This window comes from Curcuma longa, chromosome 17 (assembly GCF_044706935.1).
Source record: "Curcuma longa cultivar G26 ecotype Majalengka, Jawa Barat chromosome 17, ITB_CL_G26_1.1, whole genome shotgun sequence".
NCBI lineage: Eukaryota > Viridiplantae > Streptophyta > Magnoliopsida > Zingiberales > Zingiberaceae > Curcuma > Curcuma longa.
This window is the reverse complement of record NC_133877.1, coordinates 7258652-7281710: the sequence shown is the minus strand read 5'-3', so window position 1 is coordinate 7281710 and position 23059 is coordinate 7258652. Positions and strand designations below refer to the sequence as shown.

Sequence of the window (23059 nt, the reverse complement as noted above, 5' to 3'; positions counted from 1 at the left end):
CTCCTCGGCGTGTCCGTGAGGTGGACGAACCCTTGATCTTCGGTAGATCACACCCCGGCAAAAACCGGCTAAATAATACCTCCTTCTCGGTGGAGAGACCTCTCCACAATAAGTTTCAAAAAGATATGCAATAATAAGATCAGATAAAGGAGCTTGAGCCAATTACAGAATCAAGACTTACAGCCCACTGCCTCAAATAAGAACAGAAGAATCACTCGAGAGCAAGCCTGCTTGCAACACCTCAAGTAGATCTCAAGTAAGAGCAATGAACGCCGGAGAACTATTCAGCACGATTCACAATTTTTTTACCCCCTTTGCAACAACATTTCTCTAAACCCTCCTTCTTCATCCTCTTATCTTATAAGATCTCCTCTCCTCTCTGAGCACTTCGGTCCACTGAAGTCATCCTCTCCAGCCGAACTCAGTCTTCGCTCAGTAGCCGTTTGGAAAGCAAGCTCGTCTCTATCTGTTCTTTGAATTCAAACCATCTGCAAGCTTATCCGTTTCATCTATTCAAACTTCATCTGCAATCTCAGAGGTGGATTAGCGAAGCAATACCAGAAATCAGAAAAGCAGAAATCAGAGCAGACTGAACATAGCAGGAGAAGCTTAATCGATCAAGCTATCGATTAAACGCCGCAAATCGCTTCTCAACAAACCGTGTAATCGATCGATCCTAAGCATTGATCAATTACCACAGACCTTAATCGATCACCTGATCGATTAATGCATGGTAATCGATCAAGTGATCGATTACCATCCGTAACTCGGTTTCTCAATAAAACATGTAATCGATCACTTGATCGATTACAGTTCACCATAATCGATTGCCCAATCGATTATGATGCGTTCTGTGACTTTTGCGAATTGTCACAGAATGTTCTGTAATTGATCCGGTGATCGATTACACTGAGGTGAATTCGATTCCTCACTTAGTCCACTTGTGTCTCACCTAAGCACCCAAGCTAACTATATTGGACCATGTATCCAAAGACTAGGCTCCCAAACCTTTTCCGATCATAGTCCGGTACAGAGAACGAGCTACTGAGCCCTCTCTGACCTAATTCGGAGAACGAGCTACCGAGCCCTGTCCAACTTCATCCGGTCCAGAGAACGAGCAATCGAGCCCTCTCTGACCTAGTCCGGAGAACGAGCTACCGAGCCCTCTCCGACTCCATCCGGTCCGACTTCATCTCGTCCATGCCAAGTGTTCGCTCCTCGACACTCTTGGACTTCCCGTGCCAAGAGTTCGCTCCTCGACCCTCTTGGACTTCCAATCTCATGCCAAGTGTCTGGTCCTCCATGACCCACTTGGACTTTTCGTCTCGTGCCATGTGCCCGGTCCTCCATGACCCACTTGGACTTCTCACCATGAGTATTTAGTCAACATAGACTTATTCGACTCCTAATCAACATATTGATCAAACATCAAAATCTAACTCGAGTCAACCCGAGTTTGACCAATCTGGTAACCATTGACCTGAGGTTGATTGCACCAACATGGAGGTGATGAGATACGGCCCTGTCTTGCCTTATCTTCAATGAATGTTCCATTTCATTTTACTCCGTTTTCTGTCCTGAAACAAACAAACACAAAAGCAGTCCTCCGAACTAGGAAATAAAGAATTCAATGCCAAATGCACAGATAAAGGGTGTAATGTACAAAAGATAAAGCATGAAAAGCATGAAGATGTGCAATTAAAGTATAATAAACGGTTATGTATCCTATGCACATCATAATGCGTATCATATATACACCAATTTGATCACCTGGGCGCCTTATACTGGGCGACGCTTGGGCGCCGCTGATCTGGCAGCCACGTGGCTGGGAACGCCGCGCGCGATAAAGGAAAATGCTGCTTCTCTTTGATTCCCACTTCGCTTCGATTCCAAAAACACTGCCGCTGCGATTCAAAACCCTAACCCACTGCCGCTGCGCTTCTCTTCGATTCCCGCTTCGCTTCGATCCAAAAACACTACTCTCTTCTCCTCTTGCCACCGCCTCGCTTCATGACCCTGCTCTCTTCTCCCCTCGGCATCACCGCCGATCTGCTCGCCCCTGCTCTCTTCTCCCCTCGGCATCGCCGCTGATCTGCTCGCTCCTACTCTGCCCGCTTGCAGTGCTCACAGACCACTGCCGATCGGCTCGCCCCTGCTCATCACACAACCCTGAGTTTTGTTTCCCTTCCTTTCCTCCTGGTAGATAGTATCTGTTTGGACATGTTATTCCAGGTGTATATCATTGACTTTGGGCTTGCTAAACGATATAGGGATTATAATACCAATCGACATATCCCATACAGGTGTGTGATCCATGAATGTGTTTATTTTAATTCTGTCTCTTGTCTGATGAATACTTCAGAGAGTAATGCAACTGTAAGTTTGGTAAAGTTTTCTTATTCAAGTTGTTGTAAACAAACATAAGTAAATTTGTACATTCTTTATCCTTGATAAAAGTGTGGCATCAACTCCAAATTAGAGAGTTAAAGCCACAACTGGATGTTTGTGATCACCAAACATAGTGACCTAATAGTAGTTTTACCTTTGCATCCTCTGCATTAGCAATATTACTGATCATCCTGATTACTTTATTGCTCAGAGAAAATAAAAACTTAACTAGAATTGCTCGTTATGATAGCTGCAATACTCATCTTGGCATTGGTAAGTGGTGGTTGATCCAAGCATTGTTAAATTTTAGTTAGGTTCCATTATAACTTTCTCCAATCTGTCAATTACCAGAGCAAAGCCGTCGGGATGATTTGGAGTCACTTGGTTATGTTCTCCTCTATTTCCTCAGAGGGAGGTATGCTTTAATTAAGAAAATGAATTTTGCAGATATGAGCTCCTTGTTAATAGTTACAAATGATGTTGAAAATTGAAAAACCACCATTCTGAAAATTAAGATGAGAAGTTTTTGTATGTTGTGGTAAAATTGACCATGCATTTGTATGAACATGCCTAAATATCACACTTGCAGATGTATGCCTAAATAGTATTGATTCTGATTGTTTTTTCGTGCAGATGCCTCATGGCTCTGGTGTCACAAATAGAGGGGGTATTAATGTTGTTGGAAACCATGCTTTTAGTAGTAGTAATATTAATGGAGCCACTGGGTCAATAACTGATATTTCCTCAAGTTCAGCTTCTGGGAATCGTAGTTCTGTTCCTAGTTTGGGAGTTCCTTCAGTATTGGGTAATGTAGGGCCAAGACTTACAAGCTCTGTAGGATTGTTGGCAGTGGTAACATGGGAAGAAGCATCAGTTATGGAGGATTATCTGTGCCCAGTTTAGCTTCACGAGTAAACTTAGCTACTAATAGTGGGTCAGGGAGCCTCAATGTACAAGGAACCAATAGATTAATCAGTAGCATGCTTCAACAGGGTAATTTTCTTGCTTTCCTTGAAGTTCTTCAATTTCTGTTTGCATATTAACTTAATATTGGTGCAAGTGTCTAATTACTTCCTTTTTCTGAAAGGACAAACTTCTTTGTAATTTTAGCATTTTGGCTTAGAATCTGAAAATTTTTGCTGCTCTTTATCTATGCATGATTTGTGTATTTCTTAATCGATCATATAATTATTGAAGTAATCTAGCAATCAAATATACTGAGTTTATTCTACTTTCATGGTTAGCCACACCAGAAATGATTTGTATGCTTGGTAGCTCTTATCCTACGTTAGGAGGATCACTATCTCGGAGCCAAGGTGGGAATAATCCTTTAAGCTCTATGTGGAGTTGATTGTGAATCTGACCACAGAAGGATGCAAGCAGGTAGGCTCAATCACATTGGCACCCTTTTCTGTCAGATTGTCTCATAAACCATTGTTGTTCATGTTATCCAGGTCCTAAGCTAAACAAACATTCAGAAGATACCTCTCCTTTAGTTTATGATGACACAGATGGTCATGAAGGAAGAAAGTGTAGGGCGCCAGCAGATCAACAGCTTTATAAGCGAACACAGTCATTCTCTGATGCAGAAGTTGATTATAGAAGAGCTAGAAGTTTGAGAGAAACCAATGCCATGCTGACCTGGCACGACATGCTGAATTAGCTGATCTTCCAAGGAGGATTGTTAAGTTGCTTTGTTATCATATGTTTAGGCCACGTGGAAATTCTGGTCTGCTGATTTAGTTAATGACTCTTGTAGGTTCTGTAAGATGGTTATCAATGATTTCTTATGATTCCCATCCTGTAGCCAAATGGTGATTAAGATGAAGACATTAGTTCTACTGATTTAGCCTTTGGAATTTATTAAACGAATTGTTTTTGCCTATTGCTTATGCTTCTATGGATAAAATGGACAAGATAATCTCTATTTTGCAATGTGGTAATGCCACACTTTGCAGTCCAAACAATGGTAGATTCACATTTGATTAATATAATTTCCGTCAAGTACATTTCAACTCGCAGTGCTTGATGACCTATTGCGCTAAAATGTAAAATGTTACTGTAGATGTGTTCTTGGAGCGAGTCATTCAGTTCATCACACCACTTATTATTAGTCATAATTGTGAACTGCACTAAAAATCTAAATCTTCTAAGCCCTCCCTATTCGAACTTACCATTCATAATTGTATGCAACACTATAAATCTAAATCTTCTCTTCCCTCCCTATTTGAACTTGAACGTGTCATTGAACATTATTAGACATTCGAACTCGCAGCATTCTTTATTATTTGTCGGCATGTAACAATCGAAGCATGGGTTCTAATTCGGAGTCCTTTTCCAATAATAAGAATTAAGTTGTACATTGAGGCTATTCTTACATGTCAAGAAAGGTAGCCTATGGGGAAAGGAGGCCAATTAAAAGAAACATCTAAATCAAACATCCTATTTGGAGACCGCGATACTTGTCTATATCACACTTATAACTCAAATAGAATAATTCAAATATAATTTCAAATTCAACACAGCATTTACAATAACTTAGATAAAATAACTTACATTGATACCACACTTACAACAATTTAAATACAATCAATATTTACAGAATAACATTTTCTAACAACTTAAAATAACATATCTATTCATCACTACTCATTTGTAGAAAATCTAATTGCTGGTTTATGTCTTCTATGCATCTTTCAACTTAGCTATTTGTTCAGCCTTCGAAAGATTTTTTCTTGAATTTGAATTTGAACTAGAAGTTGCTCCTGAAATTTGTAATTAGTAATTTGTAAATTTCCTGAAAAAAAAATTAAATGGTAAATCAAAAAACAAGACAAGACATCTGAACAAACAAGAATGAGAACAATATAATAAAAAGAAAACAAGACAGAAATTGGAAAACCTGAGGAGATTGCAGTAATATAACAAACAAGAATGAGAACAAGCAATATATCATTCATATAGAAGAGAATTTATTTCCACTAAATCGGGAGGAATAACATAGTAAAAATGCTTACTTTTTTCTTCCACTCACTGTACAAACCATACAAATTCTTTGTTGACTCGTGCATTCTAAGAAATAGAAGGCAAAGTGAAAGAGATTTTTTTAGTTTACTACTATCCAAGTATACAACATAAGTTATTTCAATGACCAATTTTCTTCTCCTAACAATCTTTGCAATAACAGAAACATAGAGGATCCAACTATCACAACATATTGCTTTCCATTCATAAACCATTTTGTACCATCTGAATTTGCTCTACTAATTCAAGTAAGAAATATTATAGCCACTTTCATACTTTAACTATTATGTCATCATGCTCTAGAAGGTGAAGCGATGGCTGAAACTTGAGTTGCTAGGAAACTGCCAAATCTATCAGCAAAGATGGGAAGCTCTAGTAGGTGATGCGATGGCTGAAACTTGAAATCTTCAATGCTAGGCGATGATCAACCATACTGTTTCTATTTGGTGGAGGAGACCCATGTAATTTAAACCCTAAGCCATACCTAGAGGGAGTAGTGGCAGTGCCGAGCAGTGCAGGCAGCGCGGCGGCGAGCAGGGTCGAGCAGATTGCAACTGTACAGGCAGCGCGAGGCGAGCAGGTTCCGACGACGAGCAGGGTCGAGCAGATCGCAACTGTGCAGGCGGCGCGAGGCGAGCAGGTTTCGACGGCGAGCAGGGTCAACGAGCGAGGTTGCGGCGGCGAGGAGAGAAGAGACCACGGGCGCGGCGGCAAGCAGGGTCGCGAGTTGAGCAGGAGAGAATCGCGAGAGCAGGGGAGAAGAGAGGCGGCGAGCAGGAGAGAATTGCGAGAGCAGGGGAGAAGAGAGGCGGCGAGCAGGAGAGAATGAGCAGGGGGAGAAGAGACGCAACGGGCGGGAGAGAATGAGCAGGGGAAGAAGAGACGCGGCGGGCGGCAGAGGATCGCGAGAGCAGGGGGAGAAAGAGTTTATATATAGAGGATTGATATTCTGCGCGATGGGTATTTACGCGACCCGTGCGCGACACCCCCGACACCTAGCCATTCTCGCCACTGCTGCTTCGCCGTCCGACCACAGGCCGGCCGCCGGACCGAGCCCGGTTGACGCGGCACTCGCCGGCGCGCCGACCGGTGCCGGATTCTGTGGCCGAATTCCTTCCCTTGTCTTTTTTCTATTACTATTTTTCAAAGTTTCATGGTATGACTCATTAGTTTAATACCTTTATAGTTTGTACTATTTTGCACATTTCCTTTATTCTTATATAAGGGAACTAGAGTATTTACCCTCTACTGATCGGATATTTTTTTAGTTTTTAATATCAGGTTGAATAACTTTGTAAGTCATTCAATACTTTATTTTCTTAAGCATTTCCATACCTCTATCACCTTATTTTCCTAGGTACTTTCATATGTGTATCGAAATATCATTTGGTCCAACTACTTGTCTATTTTACATCCCATTTAAAATTTGTTCTACTTTTGAAGTTTGAATTTTATGATAAAAATTTAAATTTTTATACTCATTTGACTTACTTAAATTACATAAGTTAAGTTGGTCACCTAAACATTCATTAAAAAGTTGATGAAAATACCTCTTCCATCGCTATTTTATTTTCTCATCATTTACTAGTACCCTATTGAATTCATCTTTAATACATCTTATTTAAATAATGTCTCTTGTCTTCCCCTCTCTCGCTTTAATTATTTTGTAAATGTCTCTTTCCTCTTCTTTTGTATCCAATTTCCGATATATTCAAAAATTTCATTCTTAACTTCATTTACTGCTTTCTCAATCTCTTTCTTGACTATTGTATATATTTTTAAAGTTTTTCTTGTTCTTACAAATATATAATATCTTATAGGTTGTTTATTTTTCTTCATTTTCTCTTGTATTTTCTCATTCTACCACTAAGATTCTTTATTTAGTAGTGCACGTCCCTTTGACTCGTCGAGTATACTTTTGTCTATTATTTTCAACTTTGATACCATCTTATCCCATGTCGGATTCGAGTCAAAATGGCTAGCCATTGGCACTCCAATGAACCAATTATGGCTCGACCTGTGCTGAGGTTTCGATCCCGGACCGGAACATTATTCAATTTATAGCTAAGAGTTGATTGAAATTATTAATCTACATTAAAATTTTAACTTAATTTTGCATCGTCCTCGCGTGCTCGTGGTTGTCCCCGCGCGCCCATGGGCTTGTGGCGGCCGCTGCAACGTGAAGTTCGCAATGGGCGCGTGTCACCTCCGCGATCCTGTGGCAACCCATAGTGTCGGTGCTGACCGCGGTTTTGGTGCTGGGCGGCAGGTGGCGGACAGAATGGTAAATTTTGCCTGACCTGAAACCAAATTTTGAACCATGGAACCAATATAGTTTAACTAAATTATGATATTTGACATAAAGGTATCAAGTAGTCACTTCAAATCTCAAATATGCAAGTTTGGATACTTGATTCTTGGATGTGTCCTTCAATGCTAGATTGCTTTAGTTTAACCATTCTTTGTATATTGTCTTGTACAAAATTCAGGAACACTGAGGATGATCCTACACCAGCTGGCATCTCAAATCTAGATAATGGGATCAAAAGCCCATCAGCAGAAAAGAGAAAGAGCAGCACATCTGATCCTGAACAAGTATCTGTTTGTTTTCTGAAACAATTATTCATTTTTTCTCGATATTGCCAATTGTTAAACTACAGCTTGATTCTAAGTTATCATGATGGTTTAGTTGATTTCTAATTTTTTCATAAATAATGTGTTTTTTTTTCATGTTTCAGGAAGAATCTAAAAAAGGGCATTTGGCCACTGATTCGTCCTGTATTAAAAGTGCTGATGAGGACCAAAAGTCCATTCCTTTTCAGCATACCTTATCCAATGGTATAGAAACTAAACAAGATGATGGGCTTCATGCTAATGATCCTACCTTAGCTATCCATGACAAGCTATCTCTGAAATTTTCTACTGGAGAAGTTCTAATCGGTCAGGTAGACCTAGAAGCCCAAAGGGGAACAAGTTTTAATGAAACTAATAGGTTCTCGTTCGGAACTAGATCTAAGAAAAACATTATTCAGGTGAGATGTTGTTTTATTTTATGTTCTATTCTTCATTGTATCTCCATTAACTTTTTTAATCATTTGATGAGGTTTGGTTAATTTTGATCATAGATTTTGAAGACATTTGTTGAGTTCCATTCATGTAATTTTGTTTGATGGCAGCCTCTATGAACTTTGTCTTTTTTGTCGAATTTGTATATCTCATCAAGTTGAAGATCAGGTCACAAATATTTAGTTGTAGATAGATCATAATTCTATATTTGTTATCAATTGTATCTTTCCTTGTGGGCTCTTTATTTTCCATCAGAATATATGTGCTGCCTCTCTATTAGATACTGATTGTTCATAAAATTGGTTAACTGTTGTATGGGAATGATTATGTATTTGTATTCATTGTCGTTTATTTTTTTTTTAAGGTCGCACAACACTCCAATGTCAATGGAAGAGGTGGACTCAGCAGGTTTAGTGACACTTCAAAAGATGCCTGCTTGGATGATTTATTCCAGCCACTAGATAAGCAGAGAGATCAAGGTACTGAAGCTTCATCATCTTCTTCTGGTCAGCAAAATGACTTGGCAAAAGAGCTTAAAGCTAGGATGGCTCAGAAGCAATTAGGAACAGAGCAGAGCAATGGCGGGAAGCTTTTAGAAATTGTCATGAATTTGCGAGATGACATGATTGATATTGATGGTTCAGTAAGTTTTTTACATCAAGTATATTTCATAGTTATCAAATTGTGTTTGTGTCAACTTTTGGGATTGACTACATACACCTTATCTACCTGTGCAAAACTGTCAGTAGTATTATTCAAATAATTCAAATTATATTTTATTGGCTAAAGTTCCTTTGATCTCCCTCTATTCCTTTTACCCCTCTCCCCCTCTCTCATATGTAAATATAAATATATATTGATGGGGCTACACAGCCAATGGACGATGCTCATCTCTATTTACATAAGAAATTAGGTTTTATCTTGCTAATAGTGGTTATATTATATATTTCTTCAGGTCTTTGATGAATACCTTCCACCAGATAATCTTTTCCCCCTTCAGGTGCACATTTTTTCCGGAATTTTTACTAAAACAGATAAGTTGTTATTTTTTGACACTTTAATTGATTCTATATGGTTATTTAAATTTCTCCATTTATCTCCCTACCTTTTAATGTGATTTTTTTGGAATAAATTTGATGAATTGCAAATCCATGTTTGCATAAAGGATGCTCCTTATACCACTGGAATTAGGTAGCATGTTTTGTTGTCTATATTTGTTGGTACATCACATAATTTGAATATTTTGGTACGTTTGTAAGGATGACTTAGTGCATATCTTTCTACAAAGCTAAGCTCGCAGGGAAGAACTATTTTTATGGATTCTAGGCTGACCTGAAAGTTATATAGTGATTGAGTTGATTAGTCTTTCAGTCAGTAGGGTGCTTTAATTTGTCGCTTTCTAATTTTTCATACTCTGCTGTCTTTATGATTGCAGTCATGTAATGCACACTCTTGCAGTCTTCTTGTGGTTTTTTAAAGTAACTTCTTGATCTTTCTAGTGTCGTTGGTTGCTTATTATTAGCTCCTTTGCATGCTTGGGCCATACATTTTCACAATTAGAAACCATGATCTGCCTTCCTCTATTTGCAGTACAATGGGTCCATAGAAGTTCTTGGATTTTATGATGTGATTCGCTTAGTAAATTTCTCATTGCATTATGGCCATACTAATCTAGGCTTAGATTGGTACCTGTATTAGATAAAAATTGGAACCAAGCCATGTAACTTTTCTATTAATTTTATTTCCCGCTGAATTTTAAATTCTATTATAGGAAAATTAATTATCTAAGATTTGGAACATCAAATTTAGAAACACTCACTAGTAAAACAAAGGAGGTAGTAGATACGATAATTAAGAGAAAAATTAATATTTTATGTGTACAGGAGATAAAATGTGTAGAAGAGAAGACAAAGATGATAGATAATTCATATTTTAAGCTATGATACACAGGAAAAAGTAAAATAAGAAATGAAGTAATCATTTTAGATAGTTCACTAAAGGATGAAGTAGTAAGAGTAGTTAGAAAAGATGATAGAATAAAGGATTAAAATCTCGTGCCGTATCGGACGATACGCACGAAATTTTTTGTTCCGGTACCGGCACCGGCACAGCGCCGGCACAGAAAATCTGCAGGTAACGCGTCCGGAAGCATCGCCCGGGCCCGGCGACGCCTCCGGAGGCGTCGCGAGGCCTCGACGACGCCGCCGGAGGCCCCGCCCGAGGCCGGCGACGCCACCGGAGGCGCCGCCCGGGGTCGACGACGCCGCCAGGGCCCGGTGACGCTCCGCGCGGGCCGCGGACAGCGCTCGCGCGTCCGTGCGCGATTTTTTTTCCTTTTTAAAACGTTAGGTTTAATCGGATTTAAATAATTAACTCCTAGCTATAGTTTAAAATTATAATTTGGGATAATTTAAATAGGCTTTATTAAAACCTATAAAATTATCAAAAAAATTTATTTTTTATTTTTAAAAATTTAGATTAAATTTTTTATTTTAATTAATATATTTTATATTTTAAAAATACCGAAACTATACCGGCACGGTACGATACGGTACCGAAACTGTATCGTTCCGGTCGGGGACCGAAACTCCGGCACGGCTCGATATTTTAAATCTTGGATAGAATTATAGCTCTCAAGATAGCAGTGACAAAAAAATTATTAATGTAATTAGTATATATGCACCTAAGTGGGATTAGATGACGATAGAAATGTAGAAGTGAAAACTATATTGGATTTTGCTATAGTATATGTTCTTATATTAGCTAATACGTTTTTCAAGAAAAGAGAAGAATATTTGGTCACGTTCAAAAGTGGAAATAATAAGTCGCAAATTGACTTTCTTATAGTTAGAAAGAAAGAAAAATTTGTAAAGATTGTGAGGTTATCCCGGGAGAAAACTTAACTATTCAACATAAATTAGTAGTATTGGATATGCACCTTAAGCATAATATTAATAGAAGAAAAATGTGCACTATTTTTAAAATTAAATAATGGAAGTTAAAGGATGAGAAATAAAACATATTTAAGAGGGTAGGAGTACAAACTTTAAGAGAAATATATGACGACTCGAATACGACATGAGATAAGATGACATTAAAATTAAAAATAGTAATCAAGAGTGTATTCAGTGAGTCAAAAGGATGTGCACCACTAAATAAAGAATCTTAGTGGTGGAATAAGAAAGTATAGGAGAAAGTGAAGGAAAACGAATCTATAAGGTATTACACACTTGTAAGAATTAGAAAAACTTAAAACTTTAAAAAGTATGCAATAACCAAGAAAGAAATTACAAAAGTAGTGAATGAAGCTAAAAATAAGATTTTTGAATGCTTATATCGAAAATTAGATATAAAAGAAGAGGAGAATAACTAAAGCAAGAGAGGAAGACAAGAGTTCTTATCCAAATAAAATGTATTAAAGATGAATGTAATAAGATACTATTAAATGATGAGGAAATAAAAGAGAAGATGTATTTTATCAACTTTTTAATGAAGGTTTAGGTGAACAATTTAACTTAGATAATTTAAGTAAGTCAATCAGTATAGAAATGTAAAATTTTATCGAATTTAAATTTCAGAAGTAGAACAAGTTTTAAATGAGATGCAAAATGGGAAAGCAGTTGGATGATCTATCGATAGAGGTATGGAAGTGCCTAAAGAAATAAGGTATTGAATGATTTATAAAGTTATTCAACATGATATTGAAAATAGAAAAAAATATCTGATCATTGAAGGATAAGTACTCTAGTTCCTTTATATAAGAAAAAGGAGACGTACAAAATTATGTAAACTATAGAGGTATTAAATTAATGAGTCATAATTTGAAATTTTGAAAAAAAAATAATAGAAAAAGACTAAGGAAGGAGACCACGGTGATTGAAAATCAATTTGGATTTATGTTTAGAAAGTTGACAATATAAGCTATATATCTTCTCATACAACTAATTGAAAAATATCAGGATTAGAAGTAAGACTTATATATGGTATTCATCGACCTAGAAAAGACTTATGATAAAGTCCCAAGGGAAATTATATAGAGAATTCTAAAAAAGAGAGGTGTTAATATAGTATATATTGAACTTATTATGGATGTATGAGGATGTAAAGACAAAAGTGAAGACTCTAAATGGATTAATCGAAATATTTCTCATAAATATAGGGTTATATCAAGGATCAACTCGTCCCTATCTTTTTACATTAATCAGGGACGAACTCATTGACATATCCAATATAAGGTATTGTGGTGTCTGTTGTTTGCAGATGATATTGTTTGGTAGGTGAGACACGTGAAATAGTAAATACTAAATTCGAATCTTGGCGAGAAACACTAGAGATAAGGATGTTAAAGTGGATGTGTGGGCATACAAGAATGAACAATATAAGAAATAAAAATATTAGAGAGAAAGTCGGAGTTATACCTATTAAAGGAAAATTCTGGGAGACACGTTTAAAATAGTAGGTACATGTACTTAGATGATCAATACATGTTCCAGTTATACGATGTGAAACTTTGATAAATGTGCACATCAAACGAGGAAGATAAAAAATGACTTCGTTAGTAACAATAAAATAAGATAAAATTTATTTAAATATAAATGATGATATAGTATGAGATAGAATGACATAGAAAGATTCATATAATAGACCCTACCCAGTGGGATAAAGCTTAGTTGTTGTATTTGTCTTTGTTTCTATCAGAAATTTTTAATAATATGCATTTGTTATAATTGATGTTTTTTTTCTCTCTATGTAGTCAGTTGAATTTAGCAAAATAGTCAGCTTGCTAAAGCCTGAAGCATCAGAAGATGTACTTCTGACATCATGCCAGAAGCTTCTGGCATTTTTCAATCAACGCCTTGAGCAGAAACACGGTTACATGTCACAGCATGGTTTTCTTCCACTCATGGAACTTCTTGACATCCCAAAAAATAGGGTAGTTGCTTACTGATTTTCTTGGGATTTTGTGCTTCACTGACTCTTGAATAATATGATGTAGAAGCTTAAAGCTTCATGAAAGTAATAATAATCATATCCTAACGAGTATTGATCTTTTGAATCTTGCTCAGATTATATACTCAGTACTCCAAATTATCAATCGCATAATCAGTGACAATATCAGTTTTCAAGAAAATGCTTGTCTTGTTGGCCTTGTAAGATCACACCTCTTAAAGTCTTCTATAACTTTTTATAGTATTTTTCTAGTAGTTTGAAATTGATTTACTGGGGATACAGATTCCAGTTGTAATGAACTTTGCAGTCCCTGATCGGCCAAGGGAAGTTCGAATTCAAGCAGCTTTTTTTCTCCAACAGCTTTGTCAGTCCAGGTTGAGGCTTATACTTATTTCTTGTGCTGAACTTTATAGTTGTCCAATCTTTGAACTAATGGTATACTTTCATCTAGTACTTGGACATTGCAAATGTTCATTGCATGCCAAGGAATATCAGTTCTGGTGGGCTTTCTTGAGGCTGACTATGGAAAGTACAGGTTGGTTGGTTATCCTGTCAGCCAATGCATTTCTTAAGTATCTTTTCCCTATGTGCTTAGCTTGATTCCATTATCAGGGAAACGGTTCATCTTGCCATAGATGGCATGTGGCAAGTTTTTAAGCTTCAGCACTCAACCCTGAAGAATGACTTTTGTCGAATTGCTGCGAAGAATGGCATACTTATTAGACTTGTCAACACTCTATATAGCTTGAATGAGGCAACTCGTCTGGCTTCGATAGCCGGAGGGGGTTTATCCATTTCACAAAATGGGTTGGCTCCAAAACCAAGATCTGGTCCTTTAGATCCTCACAGTTGGCCTACTATTATGCAGGGTGAATCACCAATTTCAGACATAGGCCATACTCGTACTTCTAAACTTGACCATCCTTTTTCATCTGGATCATTAGAACAAACACAGAATCAAGCTTCTCATTCTCAACGAACAGATGGAACCCAGTTGGACAAACAATATTTTGGGGATGGAGATAAGATCTACCCCAACCATGCTATACTGGAAGCTTCAAAGGTGAACACTATATATGGGATCAAGAGCCTTTTCGTGGGGATGCTAACTTTCCGAGGCATCATGGCACAAACTCTGCTGGTAGGAGTTCTTTTGACAAGGCACAAAAGCATATGGAATTTGCATCAAATGGTCATTCAGGTGGTGCAATTCAATTGACATCTCAGAATGAACAAATTCGGCCACTCTTAAGCTTTCTGGAAAAGGGACCACCATCTCAGCATGTTGCAGGACAACTTGATTATGTTCGGTGTTCCGATTGAGAACTGCGTCGAGACACGTCACCGGACCTAGCTCGCCGTGAGGTGGAACCGATGGGGAAGAAGAGCAGGAGAAGAAGAAGCTCAAGGGCCACAGGACCTGCAGGCACAGCAAACGTCAGTAGGACGGCCGGAGGTGGCTCCGGCGCGACCACTCCGACGCTCAAGTTAGCAATGGCGAAAGGAAGAAGAAGATGAACAGTAAAGGCTTGAGCGTGTAAAAGTTGAGAGAGTCTGGCCCCTTTTACCTGTCCGACGGAGTGGTCTTTTAAGAGAGGGGATGAGCGTGCGCACGTGTCACGTCATCATTAAGAAACGTCTTATCACGATTAATGAGATTTCAGGAACAATTGAGTTCCCTGTCTCATCGCCGTAAAAGTATCATCTCGTCGACATTTGTGTACAGGTAGCATTAATTAAATGGGGCGTGGGCTTGTCAGAAATCATGATGAGGTGGGCCTAGGCTTTGCCAGGCGACTCGACGAGGATGTGGTCAAATGGGGATTCGGCTTATGAACATGGCCGACTGGGTATCCGGCTGTGATACGGCCGAATGAGGATTCGGCACAAGAGTATGGCCGAATGAGGGATTCGGCTTAGGAGCATGGCCGAATGGGTATTCGGCTATGATACGGCTGAATGAGGATTCGACGAAGGCTACGGCCGAACGAGGATTCGGCGAAGGCTACGGCCGAATGAGGATTCGGCGAGGCCCGTGGCCGAAGGAGGATTCGGCAAGGGATGTGGCCGAATGGGGATTCGACAAGGGCTTACCAGACCCATGGAGATCTGTACAGGGCTTATCGGGTCTATGGGCGAGGTTCAGGTCAGACCTGGATCAGACTCGAGCCCCTGCTGACGTCATCGTGGTTATCTGCCGTAACACAAGCCTCCCCACTTGTCTAGTCGAAGGAGCGGACCAGTCGACTGACTAGACCGAGTGTTACAGCTGAGCTGCCGTGGCAGAATGGGCAGAGCTGAGCTGCTGTGGCCGAATGAGCAGAGCTGAGCTACCGTGGCCGAATGGGCAGAGCTAAGCTGCTGTGGCCGAATGAGCAGAGCTGAGCTGCCGTGGCCGAATGGGCAGAGCTGAGCTGCTGTGGCCGAATGAGCAGAGCTGAGCTGCTATGTGGCAGGGCTGAGCTGCCGAATTGAAGGAGCAGGGCTGTGCTACCGAACTGAAGGAGCAAGGCTGAGCTGCTGAGTGGCAGGGCTGAGCTGTTGAGTGGCAGTGAGCTGTTGAGTGGCAGTGCTGAGCCGCCGAATGGCAGTGCTGAGCTGCCGAAAGGAGCTGAGTGGCAGAGCTGAGCTACTGAATGGACTGTGGCAGGGCTGAGCTGCTGAGTGGGCTGTGGCAGGGCTGAGCCGCTGAGTGGCAGTGCTGAGCCGTCGAATGACAGTGCTGAGCTGTCGAAAGGAGCTGAGTGGCAGAGCTGAGCTGCTGAACCGAGCCGAATGGCCCGAGTCCTAGATGGCCGAGTCCGTGAGGGGGGGTTGAACTTGTGCGTTGGGACCCGACTTAGACTCGAGTCCGACCATGATGAGCCCATTGGATTATCCCCGGAATATATGCCTCCCCACTAGTCTAGTCGAAGGGAGCGTGAGTCGGACTGACTAGACTGAGTTGGACTCGAGTCTGAGTCGGATCCGTAGACTCAGCCGATCAAGTGGGAGAGAGAGAGAGACAGGACTTCAAGAGACGCAGGGCACGGTGGAAAGAGATAATTGACTCAAGTAGTCGGTATGGAGCTGACTGACTCAAGGAATTGGTATGGAGCTGGCCGACTCAAGGAGTCGGAACCAGACTAAGGAGAACTCGGACTCGGACTAAGGAGGAGTCGGAGTCTGACGAAGGAAGAGTCGGACTCGGACCAAGGAAGAGTCGGTCATGATGGGCGACGACTCGGCTTGGTAGGGAGTCGGCCATGATGGGCGGCGACTCGGCTTCGGCAACTGGTGGTGGTCGAGTTCTGCCGTCATGCGCCAGGTGCGAGTGAAGCAGTTGGCGACTGCAGCTGATTCGGCAGCAGTCGGAGTTGGGCAGAAGCACGATGGACTCAGACTCGGGACTCGGCAAGGCTTTGGCTGAGTTGACGTTGGGCAGAGCTTCCTTGCGATGCAGCCAAGACGGCTCAGCGAATGACAGACTTGGCCAAAAGCGGTGATAGACTCGGGCACACGGTTGAGCAGTCGGCACGGACAGTCGGTAAGCTTTTGTCGATTGCTCGCGTCACTTGGCGTGGCAGTGCACGGTAATGGAGCAGGATCAGATTCAAGATGGAAAGGTTTGGCGTAGTCGGTCAGCGTTTGCCGTACAGTGACAAGGTTGGTAGCTCTGTGTGGAATCGCGCGAGGTCGGGCGTCCCGTGTGCCAGTTGATGTGCAAGAAGCAGTGAGCTCAGCCTTTCAAGTAAGCAAGGAGAAAATAACATGAATTTCGAGGCAGAATCCATAAAGATCCAACAACACGTGCCCAACCATTCCATTTTTTATTGATTGCATGGAAGTATCGCTATGGGCTAAAGCGGGAGGGAAAAATTGCAAACGAAGAGAGAGTTGGCCATTGTGAAGTTTGATAATGACGTCGGAAGCAACGGCAGAGAGGCAGAAACAGTGTCAAATTATCACTGTTAAAGAGGAGAGAAATAATGGGGTGTAGTGCCCGATCTCCTCTGTCAACTCGACAGTTAGTCCGCGAGCGAGTGTGTAGCCGCCCCAAGAGGTCGGCAGTGGAGAGCTCGAGCATGCAGATGAGATGGTGTCTTCTCCTCTCTCCTCCTATCAAATAAATAAACGTGATGATGAACTTGACAGCCACGCATCGGCAGCAGTATCCCTAACGCCACTCGGCTATCCCAGCTCGGTTGTCCGCAGGACAGGCTTGCCGATCTCAGAGCTGATCTCGGCCACCCACGGGACAGGTCTGCCCTACTCAGTGACGAGCTCGATCATGGCCTGACGATGCGGCACCGTGTGGTGTGCGGGAGTTCGATCTTAGCAAGTGAAGTCGGCTACGTGCAGCAGTCGGTAGTGAGTTGGAGTCGGGAGCCTTTGTCCTGCGGTGTGTCGGGCTAGGGCGCGCGACACCGCTGGCACGACGGAAGGCAGTGCACAGAAGGAAAACAAGGAGTGTTGCGAGCAGAGGAGTCGGTGGACGTGGCAGCGTTCACAACCATAGGCATGGCGCGTGCAGGTCGGCGGCCGACTTACAATGTGCACAGGTTGGTCTCGACTGCCATGCAATGGTAAGGTCGGCAAGTCGACATGGAGTCGAGCATGCAGATGGGAGTGCTTCTCAAGTATTGGGAGTGCTTCTCAAGTATTGCTTCTCTCCCTCCCTTAGTGCTTCCACGTTGTCAAGGAGTTCCCTCACTCATGCCGACTGCTCGGGTGTCCCTCCCTGCATTCGCCCAATCAGATCTAGCCATCGCAACAGGGCTGCCTCTAGAAATGGGTAAGTGGCACATGGAGTTGGAAGTAAGGATAGGTGGAGCAGTGTGGTAGAAGTATGTAGAGTCGGGTGATGGCTGTAGATAACTGTCGGCGTTGGCCGAGCAAGGCATGAGGGAGGGGGTGTATCGTGGATTCGGGCACTGCCGGTAGAACTAGACACTTGCGTGTTGGTCGAGCAGGGTGCTAGGCGTCGTGCGAGTCGGCTGTGCCATGAGTTAGCCGCGCACGAAGATATTTTGCAGTAAGAGGAGTCGGCTAGTGTCGGGCTGGGGGCGTAGGGCGACTACCGACTCGGCAGCTGCTCGGCATCAGGGCGTGGCGGGCGCCGTGAGAGTCGGTAAGACCAAAAGAAGTATTGGGAGAATAAATGTGTTGGACGCCGAGGACGCAGCCCCACATGACGGTTCGGACGTCCGTCGATCGAGTAGGAGGAGCTCGGCAGTGGAGGACAACAGGTGGCAGTAGCAAGGGGAGTCGGCGCTTACGACTTGGCGTTGGCAGTGGAGCACTCAAGTGAGTCAGGGGAGTATTCGACGTTGAAACCGGAAAGGAAAGCAATGAATCAGTGATGGCGAGTTAGTCGGTGAGTCGGCAGACACGAGAGTCGCGTGTCTACCGACGGAGGCGTTGCAAGGTCAAGTTGGATGCCAACAGTCGGCATTGGCATCCGACAAGGCGTGTTAAACACCAGTGAACTCGGATGATTCGTGTCCATGGATGATCCATTGGTAAAGGTGAGGAAAGTCAATGGAGAAGGATTTAAGCATGATGGTGTCCACAGGTTGGCAGGGAGCTCGTGCAAGGCGGCAGACCTTAGAAGCCCGGAAGAACACACGCAGGAAGTCGGCAGCGACGCGCGGAGTCGGGAGACGTACGCGCGCTACCCATGCGTCGAGGCGGACGCGTGGTCGAGAATGTTGCAAGACCATGGAGTCGGGCACGTGGCTGAGGGCTGTGAGGAGCCGGTGTCGAGTGTCGGATCAGTATAAGCCCGGAGCAGAGAAGGAAACTCTCGAACATTCTCAAGCAGCAGGTTAGGATGGATTCAAATGAAGAAAAAAGAAGTCAGAGAGGAATGCTTTTCGAGACCCATCTAATCATCTTGGAAGAAGCAAGATTTGTAAGAGGGGCGAGGCGAACAGACCGATGGTCTCAATTCGTTTCTCTGCGCCATGTAACTTTCAAAGGAATGCTTGCCCGGCGTGAAACACTTTTTATCTAACATTGACTTTACACGTTTTTTTCCAGAAAAAGCAAGGGCAAAGTCTTGCTGCTGCAATAGGTTGGAATCCGCCAACCTAGCGAAGGGCAAAGTCTTGTGCAACCACAGACACCGTGTGACGGCCGGCGTGGCCGGCGAAAGTCAGTGACGGCAGGAGAGAAAACAAGAGTAGAGAAAAGTGAGAAACTGTGAGCACATACCTCGCCCCTCCGCAGGGGCTCGCCTTATATAAGGGTGAGTCGGTCCGTACCACGGACGAGGCAAGGTGGACCTTACCTTGAAGGTACTCTCCGTACCTGGGAGGAGTGCCGTCTTTAATGAGGAGGTACACCGTGGACAGTGTCGTACGCCGAGACGGCGCGTGGCCAGGAGTGGTCAGTAGGACAGGACGTACGATTCAGCCCCGCCTCCTTGGATCGAGTCGGGCACGCTGTCCAGTCGGACTATCCGGGAGTCGGCTGGGCAGGACTATCTGACACATGCTGGTGAGCTCCGACTTCTCAGGACTGGTCGGGTACACTACTCACCCGGATTATCCGGGAGTCGGCTCTGTAGAGAGAGAGAGAGAGAGAGAGAGAGAAGAGAGAGAGAGGAAAAGTACAGAGTACAGTTGAAGCACTCACTGATGGTGTTGGTCCTTACTTGTCTTTTCAATTGATTGGATAAAGGTAAACTGCACGTGGATATTTGTGATCAATGTGATAAAGTTAAGATGGGCATAACAAAAGTACATACTACTTATCTCTCTCGTCTTATTTGGAATACACAATGTGCAGGTATGGGAGAAAGATGAGATCGCGTGGAGTAGATTCTTAGAGGGGAGCGGTCAGCTACCATCGCTGCTCAGTTCCTACATATGTTGAAGCGGCTCGAATCAAGTCTGCAATACCTATCGTTGCCACCCTGTCATGACACTCAGCGTTCGGTTGTGGGCATCGGCCAAGCAAGGCATGGACTCGGGGGTGGGCGTAGTGTGGACTCGGACACAGAACTTGGCAGTAGTTGTGTGTCGGTGGAACAAGGTGACTGCCGATTCGGCAGCAGAGGGTTGATTGAGTAAGGCAGTTGAACATGGCGGGCACACGGTGTGGTGACGGGAGGGTTGGCCAGATCGGTATGAAGACTTGTTCATGCAGTGGAGAGAATACAACACAAAAAGGAAAAAAGTCTTGTAAGAAGAGAGAGAAAGAGGTTCCTTTATAGGGATTTGTGGCCTTTATGGGGAAAGGAGTTCCTCTCTCACTTCAGACGTTCAGTCAAGGTTAAGTGATACATAGATATTTTATGTCCTCCTCTCGGACTCAGGTAGATCTGTCCAGATTTTTTCCCTGTTGAACGAAAACTACTATAATACAAAATTGAGCTGAGAGAGGGAGAGGCACCTTTCCGTGAGGAGTAGTTGTTGGAGAAGTTCATTGGTCCGAGACCAGGAGTAGTCTTCGGGATGCCATGGTCCGAGACCAGGGATATGTGAGATTAAACCTTAACAAGGATGATTGCCCACTGATCCAAGATCAGGGGAAACATATAGCTCAGTAGAGATTGAACTCTTGAATCGTCAGAGACCAAGAATGTCGTGCTTACGAAGTACATGAGATTTCCCCATGAGAGTCGGGTTTGTCAGGAAGCTATTGAAGAGACTGATTGCTCGAGATTCTAAGCTGAGCTACTGAATGAATGAAGCCGAGAGGGCTACTGAGAAGATTGAGTACTCGGAAGATTGAGCTGAGTCACTGAATGAATAAGGCCGAGAGGGCTGTAGAGAGGCCGAGTAACCTAGATGGGTGACTGAGAGACTTGACCGAGTGACAAAGTGGGCGGGCTGACAAAGTCACCGAGGGGCAATGCATGTGGCCGAGTCAACAGAGTTGTCGAGTAAGGCTGAGTGAGGCTGCATAGAGTGGGCAGAGTGCAGAGTTGCAGAGTCACAGAGCCACAGAGTCGCAGAGTGCAAAGTCACAGAGTGCAGAGTCACAGAGTTGCCGACTGACTGAACAGAGTGGCCAACTAGCCGAATGATTACGTAGAATAGCTGACTGACTGAGCAGAGTGGCTAAATGACTGAGTAGAGTGGCCGATTGACTGAGCAAAGTAGTCAACTGATTGAACAGAATGGCCGAATAGCTGAATAGAGTGGCTGACTGACTCAGCAGAATGGCCGAATGCTTATAAGATTAAGCTGAGTCACTGAATAAATAAAGCCGAGAGGGTTGTAGAGAGAGCTCGGCGTGAGTTGTAAAATACTGACTGAGCTAAGTGAGACCCATAGGATAGCTGAGAAATTCCGGACGGAGCTGAATGAGTCAAAGAGAGCCAGTGAGAGTTCTGACTGCGCTGACTGATCAGAGAGAATCAGTGAGCATTCTACCGGCTGAGCTGGGTGAGACTGATCGAATAGCTGAGGAGCACGGATGAATGACTGAGAAGCCTTGGATGCATGACTGAGAAGCCCGGATGAATGGCGGAGAAGCCTGAATGAATGGCTGAGAGCCTAGATGAATGGCTGAGCAATGCTGAGATCGACTGAGGCCGAATCAGTCAGAGAGAGTGTTGACTGGGCTGAGTGAGTGCTATAATAAGGCTCTATTGTCAAACGGAGCTCGACCCGGACTGCTGGAGCATGGGAGAGGTTCGAGAATTGTAGGAGATGGCGGTGACGGACGTTGCAGCGGGTCCGATTCCGTGATTCAGCTCGACCCCGGATGCGTGAGGCACAAGGGAGTTTGGAATAGAGGAAGACGGCGGCGGGCGCTGAGGTTGGCCCGTCTCCGCCATTCGGCTCGACCCCGGATGCGTGAAGCACGAGGGAGTTTGGAACATGGAAAAATAGCGAGGAGGGTTCCGAGATTTACCAGACTTTGCGGCGGCGGGCGATAGTGGTCCGTGACCACCGGGAGTAAGCTCGACCCTGACTAGGAGGGGAGGTTGAGTCCTGAAAAGGACCTTTGCTGATGCAGCTAGTGGTCCGAGACCACCAGAATTATGCTCAACCTTGGCTATGTCTGAGCCGAAGGGAGATTGTACCCTGAAAAGGGCAATTGCTGATGGAGCAGGTCCGAGACCTGAATTGAGCTCGACCTTGGCTATGTCCGAGCCGAAGGGAGGTTGAGCCCTGAAAAGGACATTTGCTGATGAAGCAGGTCCGAGACCTGAATCGAGCTCGACCTTGGCTATGTCCGAGCCGAAGGGAGGTTGAACCCTGAAAAGGGCAATTGTTGATGGAGTAGGTCCGAGACCTAATTATGTCGGTGAAGATAGCTCGACCCCGACTATGTCCGAGTCGGGAGAGTGATGTCTAATGGCTGAAAAGCCTTAGCGGGGAGAGGACCTGCGGAAGTATCCATGTTATTCAAGTGTAGGGAAGTAAAGTAGCCTGACACTTAGTGTTCTTGACCGCTAAATGTGGTAAGGCTGGAGATGCGTAGCGTTCGATGGCTGAACTCGCCCTCTGCATCGGTCTGAGATGCATAACGTCGATGTAGGACCGGGCCTGGGCCTGAGCCTGGTGGGCCGGGGCCTGGTAGGCGTAATGGGCCTGATGGGTCTTGAGCTTGATGGGCCTGGGAATGATGGGCCTGCGTAGGCCCAAACAGCTGGCGTACTGGCGGTGGTGGGGCTTCGCCGGAGAAAGAATGA

The 23059-nt window shown here is 43.5% G+C and overlaps 1 protein-coding gene and 1 long non-coding RNA gene across 2 annotated transcripts; both read left to right on the top strand.

Moving 5' to 3' along the window:
* The first annotated feature begins 2169 nt into the window (after positions 1-2169).
* On the top strand, positions 2170-4199 carry LOC141811964 (uncharacterized). The gene is made up of 5 exons (XR_012600210.1): positions 2170-2661; positions 2740-2803; positions 3022-3381; positions 3633-3771; positions 3843-4199. It is a non-coding gene; the product is annotated as an uncharacterized LOC141811964 (long non-coding RNA).
* A 3404-nt stretch (positions 4200-7603) lies between these two features.
* LOC141848328 (MAP3K epsilon protein kinase 1-like) lies at positions 7604-14647 on the top strand. The gene is made up of 10 exons (XM_074736364.1): positions 7604-7696; positions 7778-7812; positions 7902-8007; positions 8151-8444; positions 8843-9121; positions 13232-13411; positions 13545-13628; positions 13711-13802; positions 13880-13963; positions 14041-14647. Exons 1-10 carry the CDS (start codon positions 7604-7606, stop codon positions 14645-14647), a joined length of 1854 nt encoding a protein of 617 aa, XP_074592465.1.
* Positions 14648-23059: the final 8412 nt, after the last annotated feature.

Coding starts and splice junctions, on each gene's coding strand:
- LOC141848328 (XM_074736364.1), top strand. CDS start 7,604: ATGGGCGCGTGTCACCTCCGCGATCCTGTGGCAACCCATAGTGTCGGT. Junction 7,697..7,777: donor GGCAGGTGGCGGACAGAATG/GTAAATTTTGCC, acceptor TTTGACATAAAG/GTATCAAGTAGTCACTTCAA. Junction 9,122..13,231: donor TGATTGATATTGATGGTTCA/GTAAGTTTTTTA, acceptor CTCTCTATGTAG/TCAGTTGAATTTAGCAAAAT.